The sequence below is a fragment of the Lupinus angustifolius genome, chromosome LG14 (assembly GCF_001865875.1).
Source record: "Lupinus angustifolius cultivar Tanjil chromosome LG14, LupAngTanjil_v1.0, whole genome shotgun sequence".
NCBI classification, from domain to species: Eukaryota; Viridiplantae; Streptophyta; class Magnoliopsida; order Fabales; family Fabaceae; genus Lupinus; species Lupinus angustifolius.
Window position 1 is genome coordinate 14998926 of NC_032022.1, and position 8507 is coordinate 15007432.

The 8507-nt window shown below is 32.2% G+C and overlaps 1 protein-coding gene across 5 annotated transcripts; it reads right to left on the bottom strand.

The window, feature by feature from the left end:
• LOC109326736 (homeobox protein knotted-1-like 3) lies at window positions 1964-5817 on the bottom strand. 5 transcript variants are annotated; one of them, XM_019559515.1, is made up of 7 exons: window positions 5594-5817; window positions 5138-5560; window positions 4385-4505; window positions 3283-3476; window positions 3046-3177; window positions 2504-2640; window positions 1974-2427 (listed from the first exon to the last, which is right to left on the bottom strand). In XM_019559515.1, exons 1-7 carry the CDS (start codon window positions 5792-5794, stop codon window positions 2388-2390), a joined length of 1248 nt encoding a protein of 415 aa, XP_019415060.1. In that variant the 5' UTR covers window positions 5795-5817; the 3' UTR covers window positions 1974-2387. The 5 variants fall into 5 exon arrangements, with proteins under 5 accessions (XP_019415061.1, XP_019415059.1, XP_019415058.1 ...); XM_019559517.1 differs by having other exon boundaries at window positions 5138-5549; window positions 5589-5817; XM_019559516.1 differs by having other exon boundaries at window positions 1964-2416; window positions 5138-5794.

Here is an 8507-nt window from a genome sequence, read left to right on the forward strand (position 1 = left end):
TTTTGCATTTTTGTAATTTTATTTCTTTTTAATTGATAGATACTATATTTTTTTGGTTACATAGATACTATATTTTCACAACACTCTTTTCATCAAGTGGTGGCAACACATAGAGCAATGCTCCTAAATCATAATAGTGTAAAATGCAAAATATTTTAGAAATGGTATAGTAGGGGAACACAATACATAAATATAATATAAATAAACTTAAATATCATGTAAATGAAAATTCCCAACAAAGACATGTTGCAGTGCTTATCTCCTTTTCATCTTCTTTATAACCAGGCAAAGATGTATAAATATATTTAGACACTAAATATCTAAATGAAACATTGGATAGAGATGAAGAATATCATCAAAGTAAGACTATTAGACAAAAAATATAGGAGGAAGACTTAAACCAGACAAAACCTTGTCTATGAAAAGCAATTAGAAAAGACTAAATAACTATTTTTGTATTTCAAAAGTTGAAAAACTCTAATAACCCTTTAGAAATATCAAATAAAAGGTCAAATTAGCTTTTTTTAATTTATTTTATAATACGTGATAAAGACTAATCTGAATTTTGAGTTTTGCAATTTAGGAGTAAAGAAACTAGTACACATTATAATGTATCTTTATACATACGTATGTCTATTATGGCTAAATCGTATGTTTACTGGCATTAATACCATCTTCTATAACATACATAGGTGATACTTTTGTTCAGGTTTGATCACTTAGCTATTTGTTCTAGGAAAAGTTATATTTACTGCTATAAAATAAGTATGTCTTCATATCTCAAATGAGGATCACCTATTTCAAACGGTGTCATATTTTCTGTATCAAACCATTCATATATTAATACCTGAATAAAATATAAAAAATTTAAAAGCAAAAAGTGATAAAATGGGATGGGAATCACCTGTCCCAAAATGGTGTCCCGAATCCTGTCCCACACCATTCATGTTTAAACACATGTCTTTAATATTTTATTTTTATAAAATAAAATTAAAATAAAATGTTATTTTTATTTGTTGGCAAAGAGTGATTGAATTGAGTCAGATGGACAGGAATTTCAAGGGACAGAGGATCGCGTTCCGATAAAAGAAGCACTCTAATTGACTTAAGATGTGGAGTGAGACACCGTTCTTCATCCCCGTATCCTTAACTAATAAACTTTCTCCGAATAATATAAAAATATTATTTTATATTTTTAGAAATTTTCTTTTTAATCGATTTTTTTTACTCGAATGAGACAGAAAAATGCAACAGGTGATCTTTGTCACTAACATTAATATCAGCTCTATAGTTATTATATTAGTATTTTTTGAAGGTAGGGATAGGTGTATTAAGATAGAATGGACAGGAGGCAAGTATGGTTTGAAGTTGATGGGTTAAACGATTCAGATGCAATCAATCTATCAAGACTCATATGAAAAAGAGACCTTTTGCAAAGTTAGAGTATCCTTAGTAAGGTTTTCAATTTCATGAATATGACTATACAATCACTTGAAGGTGCAGCATGTCATGCCAACAAGACAACCGACATTAAAGACTACAAAGTAACAACATAGGATATGTCATTCTCTGATTTTCATTTTCAGTTAAATCAGAAAATAGAATTTAAAAAAACATGCTTCCAATATAATTTTCATCATTAAATTTGAAACAATGTTATCAATGTTTGAAGAGTTTTTCCCCATATGACTTGTTCAGGTTTTTTTGTTTTTTTGATACTACTAATGATATCTTCTAATTTTTTTGGTTAAAGAACTAACCCATACAGGAGTCATGATTGCCCCTCCCAACAAAATGCCACTCCTAATAATCGAATACTCGAACTTGGGAATCCAGCGAGACTAACGCTTTGTTGGTACCTGTTTCGGGTTGAATACCTTAACCATGATTTCAAGAAATGCAAGGAATGAAGATGAATCTTGAAACAAACACAATTTCAATATCTAAGAAAATCAAATGAAAATAGAAAATGGTTACAGAAACCATACTCAACCTTACTATATATAATTTCTACAACAGAATACCATATTTAGGGACAAAAACAAAATTAGTATGACAGAAGGAAAAATTCACAGATCATTACTATAAGCCCCGAACCCTATCACACACACATATATATCAAGCATTAAAATGTGAATAAAAATCATACTTCCATGGAGTTTACCAATTTGGTTTCAGTATATGATTCCTATTTTAACTGCCTAATTTTGTTGCATCAAAGGTACTGTAGGCCTTCAAGTATAGGTAACACAACACATGTATCAATATTAGGTCCTCATTTGTATTAACCCTGTAGCTTGAGCAAAAGCAAAATGTGATTTTGTTATCATTGCTTTCTCTTGAACCCCTTGAAGAAATAAGTAATAAATGGTGCTTGAGTTCTCCATTTAAATGTAATGATCAGCACTGCTATCACCTGCATTACTTCTTTTATAAATTAAGATTGGTGAAAAGGTCATACAAATTTGAATTGAAATAAAAGGAATTCTTTTGATATCAATACCTTTTGCGCTTGTTCTTCAAGACAGTAGAAGGTGAAGGATTGCTATGCCAGTTCCTCTTTCTCTGATTTATGAACCAATTATTAATCTGCTTCAGTTGCAAACCCGTTTCCTGCACCAACCTTGCTTTATCTTCCTCCTGAAAAGCATAACATTGATTAAGATGAGCAGAAATATTGTTGAGTGAATAGATACAGCAATGTTAAATTTCAGGTCACTTGTAAAAATCTCATGGGTAGCTTCAACTTAGAATCTCTGGACAGTGCATACCGAACTTACTATTGCGCTAACATGTGGTCTAAGTGCACAAGTTTAATCTGAGACTACCAATGTCTAAAACTATTGTCCTGTATTTTCAATTGTAGGACCAATGTATAGAAGGGCATGTTTGTTTAGGAAAGAAGTAGTGTTTAGCAAAACTCGATTTGTAGATTATAATATTATATGTTGAATCTTGAAAAGGTGTTTTCCAAAAATTTATTATATGTTGAATCTTGAAAAGGTGTTTTCCAAAAATTTAGTCAAGCAAATTTCATGTTCTTACGGTAGGGTAAGGCCACTTGGAATGTGATTGCCACCAAGCTTTAAGGACTGAGGTAGTGTCACCAGGAAGTTTCCCCGCTCGTCTTTTGCGTAAAATTTCCTCTCTTATGTCAACAATTTTCTCCTTATAACCCTACATAATGAAAAGAACTTGAGAGGTTGATCATGTGGGAAGAGACTTAAAATGAAGAGACTCGGCCAAGGGAGACTTCGAAAGCTATCAGCATTAGTCCCTTACCTGTTTCAATTCATGCTTTAATTCATGTCTTACACGTTCCATGAGGGACCTCTCATTCTCTGTTGGAATAAGAGGGCCAAATCCCATGTTATCATGGCCATCCAAACCACCATCAAACAGATCAGCATCACTATCGACTTGGTTATCTTCGTCGTCGGACATTGTTGCTCCTGTACCTTCCCCGGGTGAAACTCCTGTAAATGATGTGCACAATAAGTTAGCTATTCTAACCAAAAGGTTTATGTCTATGTTCAAATACACAACAACTTGGAATAACATGCTAAAAACATGGACAAATGGGCAATGGACTATAAATAAAGCCTTTAGTACTTTGTTTATCCACAGAAAATGACATCATTGTACCTGAGGAAATGTGTGGTTTTGATAATTTACTCACTATTTACGTCCATATATTTCAATTTTTAATGAATTTCACCAACACTTGAAGTTTCCCTAACCCAACCTTTATATGAAGAAGAGAAAAAAGGTTTTTGTGTCCATATTCATCCTAGTCTATTAACCATCAATGGATATGATTTATTCTTCCATTAAACTTTCAATTGTTGACTGAAATTTGACATTGTCAGAAAATATACACATCTGTGGTCACAAGTTACAAATCACTGCACCTGATTTCAAAAACTTGAGTACTCTGAATATGAATTAATTGGTAGCAACAACTTTGTCCCAAGTTCCCAATCTGAAACCCTATGGCCTATATGGAGCCATAAGCATAGTCGTACAGCATCTCAGACTATACCTATGATAACATATTTTAGAGTCTATAGCTTTTATTTGGCAGTGCAAATATAGAGATAATCTGATAAAAAAATTCATATAAAGTCGCCTTAACTTTTAGCTTAATTTAAAAGGAGACACCAAAAAGACCCTTGCAGTTTTCTGGAAATTGCTTCTAATAACCAATATATTATGTTTGGGTGAGTAAATTACAGGTTGGTTCCATGATAGCAGGAACATAAATGAGGAACACATAATGTTAGAAAATAACATTGGAACATGTTATTTTCATTTTTTATCATTCAACTAAAATTTATTTTCATGTTAAGATGTAACAATCAGAAGAAGAAGACAATTATTGCACCTGTTAAACTTTGTAAGGATTGCTCGATCTCCCAACAAGCCATGACTGCTTCCATTGCATGGACCCGAACATGTTGTTGGAGTTGTTCTTTGAAGGAACAGAGCAACAGAACATAGTGTGACTGCAGCATCAATCAGGTAAGGAAACTATCAAAATTCTCTAGCACGAGACAAACCATAAAAAAATTTGACCAAAAATAGTTTACTAATGCAAGAAATTAGAAGAAGAAGTTGAAGATATCATAAAAATCAATAACTAAATAGACAACCTCTGCAAATGTCAAATTCACTAATTCAGCATAAAACATGACCTCAAACTCGAACTATTTGCTACCTGTGTTTGTATTCTTTAAATTTTACATCATAACCATCATTTTACTTCAGACATATTTTCACTATTAGTGAAAAGAACTGCGTCTTGCACATTCCGTCCACATACAGAAACTAAAAATATCAGACACACTCTTCTTTTGTCCATAATTTTAATTTGTGGTTACAGTCATAGTTACGAACTAACAATTGTGGCACATATAGTCACATGGGTATGGTGACTATTACTAGTTAAAACCGTAATATCGTGGTCACAATTATTTCCTCTAGTCGCCTCCTCGAGGGGTGGCTAGATAAAACTCGAGTACAAAAGTTTAGGCGATGCAAATCACACCACTACTACCTTTACTACTCCAATTTTAATTTAGCAAAGAATTAACAACAAAATTTACAGGGAAAAAATAAAAAGGAAAGAAAAGAATACCAAGAACTGATCAAGTTCCTTGTTATCATGACCAAGCATATGTCCAAAAGTGGAATACTTAGCAACAATATTCTGTGACTGACCAAGCTGAGCATCGATCCTTGGCAATTGATCAACCGGCGTAGCGATTCTCAAACACGACACATGTGCCGACAGAAGCTGTTCATACAGCGGGTGAGCTAGAATCTCCGCCTTGTACTTTCCATTTTCCCAGTTCACCAATCCCTCTCCTCCGCCACCTTCCTCCACCGCCTCGCTCTCCTTCCCGGCTCCGGCGATGATGGATTCTCCGACAGTGACGTCGTTGATGACTTCGCTGTGGTTGCGGTGGAGGATTGAGCGGGAGAGCCATTGGGTAGAAGAGTCTGAAGGAGGGGTAGTGTGAAGGTTCAGAAAATCAGAGTTGTTGTTAACGTTGTTGTTAACGTTGTTGTTGTTGTTGTTAACGTTGTTGTTGTTGTTGTTGTTGTTGTTGTTGTATTGAGTCCGAAGAAGCGCGTTGTTGAGCCAAGTAGGTGCTGTTTGGAGGGGTTGGTTAGGATGAGAGACAGTTTTAGTGGTGAGGTTTGAGGTTGAAGGTTGTTGTTGTTGTTGGTCTGTGAAATGGTGAAGTGGGAGGTTTTGAGAGAGGTGGTGATTATGGTTGTTGTACGCCATATAAAACAAGACAAAATAAATTAAGCTACTTCTATTAGTTCATTGAGAAAGAGAGAGAGAGAGCATAAGGGAAGAGGAAAAAGGGAGGGAACACAGGGTGGTACAATTATACTGAAACTAATGGTTACACCTTTTATATAGGTAATAGTTCTATGATTTTTTTCAGTTATAAATTCATAATGTGGCTTTATACTTAAAAATATTAAATAATATTTTCTTAACTACTTCTCTTGAATCTACTATGTCTCATTGAACAAGCCATTGTTATGTAGTGTTGGTAACAAACTATCAAATAGAAGATGTGGGAGAAAGTGAAACTTGATTTGTTAACAATATTAAGTTATTTGTGTATATTTCCTAAGGAGTATTATGCGATTACTAATATATTATTATATGCTAAGATTAACAAATAGTCTTATACTTAAACTCAATACATAATATTAAAAGCCAATAAACCAATTACAATACATGTAAGGTGACTTAGACTTACAGTCTTGACATGTATCACTATTTCCTCTCAGTCATGGGTCAACTCAAGTTGTGGTTGCACCATGACCTTTGTGTGTTCATCACTAGAACTTTGTGACTTGACAAAATTTGAGAACATGGTTGTGTCCATGCACGACTTGGTCGTGTTCTAATGAATATGAATTATTTTCACAACAATTTCCACATTCGCATATATTATACTCCTCGGGAAATTTGCATAAAAATAATATATCGCCTTTTAGAATATTATGTTTCTTAGGAAATTTACCTTGTTTAATGTCTAACTCTTTTTAATCAACGCCTCCATGTGACTTTCACCATATGAGAGTTTGCTCCATTTTAATCTTTGAGCATTTTTATGATGTTACACGGAGCTCATGCCAAACAACTTAGCTATGAACCCTCTATTTTACTAGGTAGCATATCATGTTGTGCTCTTCTCCAAACTTCTATCGTCTTCTTCCATAAGTAAATATAATCATAGTTTAAGAGGATTATCATATATACTTCATCTTAAGGAGTATATCTTTCATACATATTTTGCATCAGTGTCACACACATGCATCTCCATCAATGTGTTTGTGTCTCACCTTACACCCAAGTTAGTTAGTGCTTATGTTACACGTCCTACATCTATACAAATGTGCTTGTATTGCACTTGCATATCTACCTATACAAATGTGTCCATGTCACACATGCATGTATCTTTTATTTTTTTTTTCTATGTATTTTTCTCTTAATGTTAAGGAGAAATTTTCAATTTCTAACTGCCTTATTCTACTTCTCTCCTTCCAAAGATAGGTTACATGGAAGTGATAAAGTGCATCAATATTCATTTATTTTTCATTATTGATTTTCTTAAAATCTATATCAAAGATTAAAATAGATATGAAAAATTCTAATCATTATTAACTTTGATCTAAACTTTTTCTCTTTAATCATTCTACAATTCCTCCTAGCCCGCTACCAACTTTCAACTTCCTAACACTAGACCCCATCATCATCATCCTAAGTTCCTAACCCAATACCTTCAATCTTCATTTAGGAATGACTCTTGAATTTTGTGTGATTCACATTGCATATTATGTTAAAACGATGTTATTTTTATTTTCATTTTCAACTAACAAGTATTTGAAATGCAAAAATATCCAAAAAAAATAACTCTTCTAAAAAGTTTTTTTCTTCAATTTTTAGAGTATATAATAGATACCCATAAATACATATTATATCTGCGTGTACCCACGAGTTTGGATAAAGTCATAACTATTACTTATGCATGTTATCATCTCTATTCTCATGTCCTTTTATGACAATCCAAGAGTTGCACCACCCAACAAACCAAATTGAAGAAAGCACTCACAACGGGTCAAGTTACACACTATAGCTTAGTGAGTGCTTACTATGATACATATAAATTATCAATACATATGAATTAGTAGATGATATCTTAAATATTTTTAGTTTGAGGAGAATCATGGTTGATGATTTAAACTTTAGATGACTACAAAATCATTTAGATCAATCTTTTAACGGATTATTTGTCATAAATAGCTGTTCATGTATAAAATTATATAAATCTAACTAATAAAACTTACACGTACACCGACATACTATTGTAAAATAATGTAGGCCAAGTTTAATTACATCCTCATATCTATTTTGAATTGTATAATTAGTCATTAGTTTATCATACATGCCTTTATATATATAAAAACAATCTTTATAAGAACACTAATTTAGAATTGAAAATGATAAGATGAGAATAATGATAAAATATTCACTGGCAAATATTGAAGAAAGTTCATTTTTAGAAACTTGAACTCTAAACTGTTTAATTTAAGATTGTAAAAGATGTAATTTCATCTTGAAAATCACAAATTTAACACTACTACCATTCATTTTTAAATGTTTTTTAAGCATATAAGATCTTTTTAGATTTACTATTTCTTAAGAAATAAATGTAACATTAATGCTTGTTTTTTCAAGTATATTCTTATCTAATTAATTAGAGAGATGATAAATCAAAATAAATTACTCTAATTATTATATGTGATGAAGGGAAAAGTATCCGGTCATCCCTGTTTGTAAAAGACTTATAACTAATTTATACATAACAAGACAAATATGTAAAAATAGTTATATCTACAGATTTATTAAAATAAGGAAGTGTAAATTTTATTAGGATATGTATTGTAATAATAAATATAGAGCGTAATTATTAATC

Excerpts from the sequence above, each read along its gene's own strand:
- LOC109326736 (XM_019559513.1), bottom strand. The coding sequence starts at position 5,794 with ATGGCGTACAACAACCATAATCACCACCTCTCTCAAAACCTCCCACTT. Across the intron at positions 4,506-5,137 it reads AGGAACTTGATCAGTTCTTG|TCACACTATGTTCTGTTGCT; the intron begins GTATTCTTTTCT and ends TTGATGCTGCAG. Across the intron at positions 3,178-3,282 it reads TAAAGCATGAATTGAAACAG|GGTTATAAGGAGAAAATTGT; the intron begins GTAAGGGACTAA and ends TTCATTATGTAG.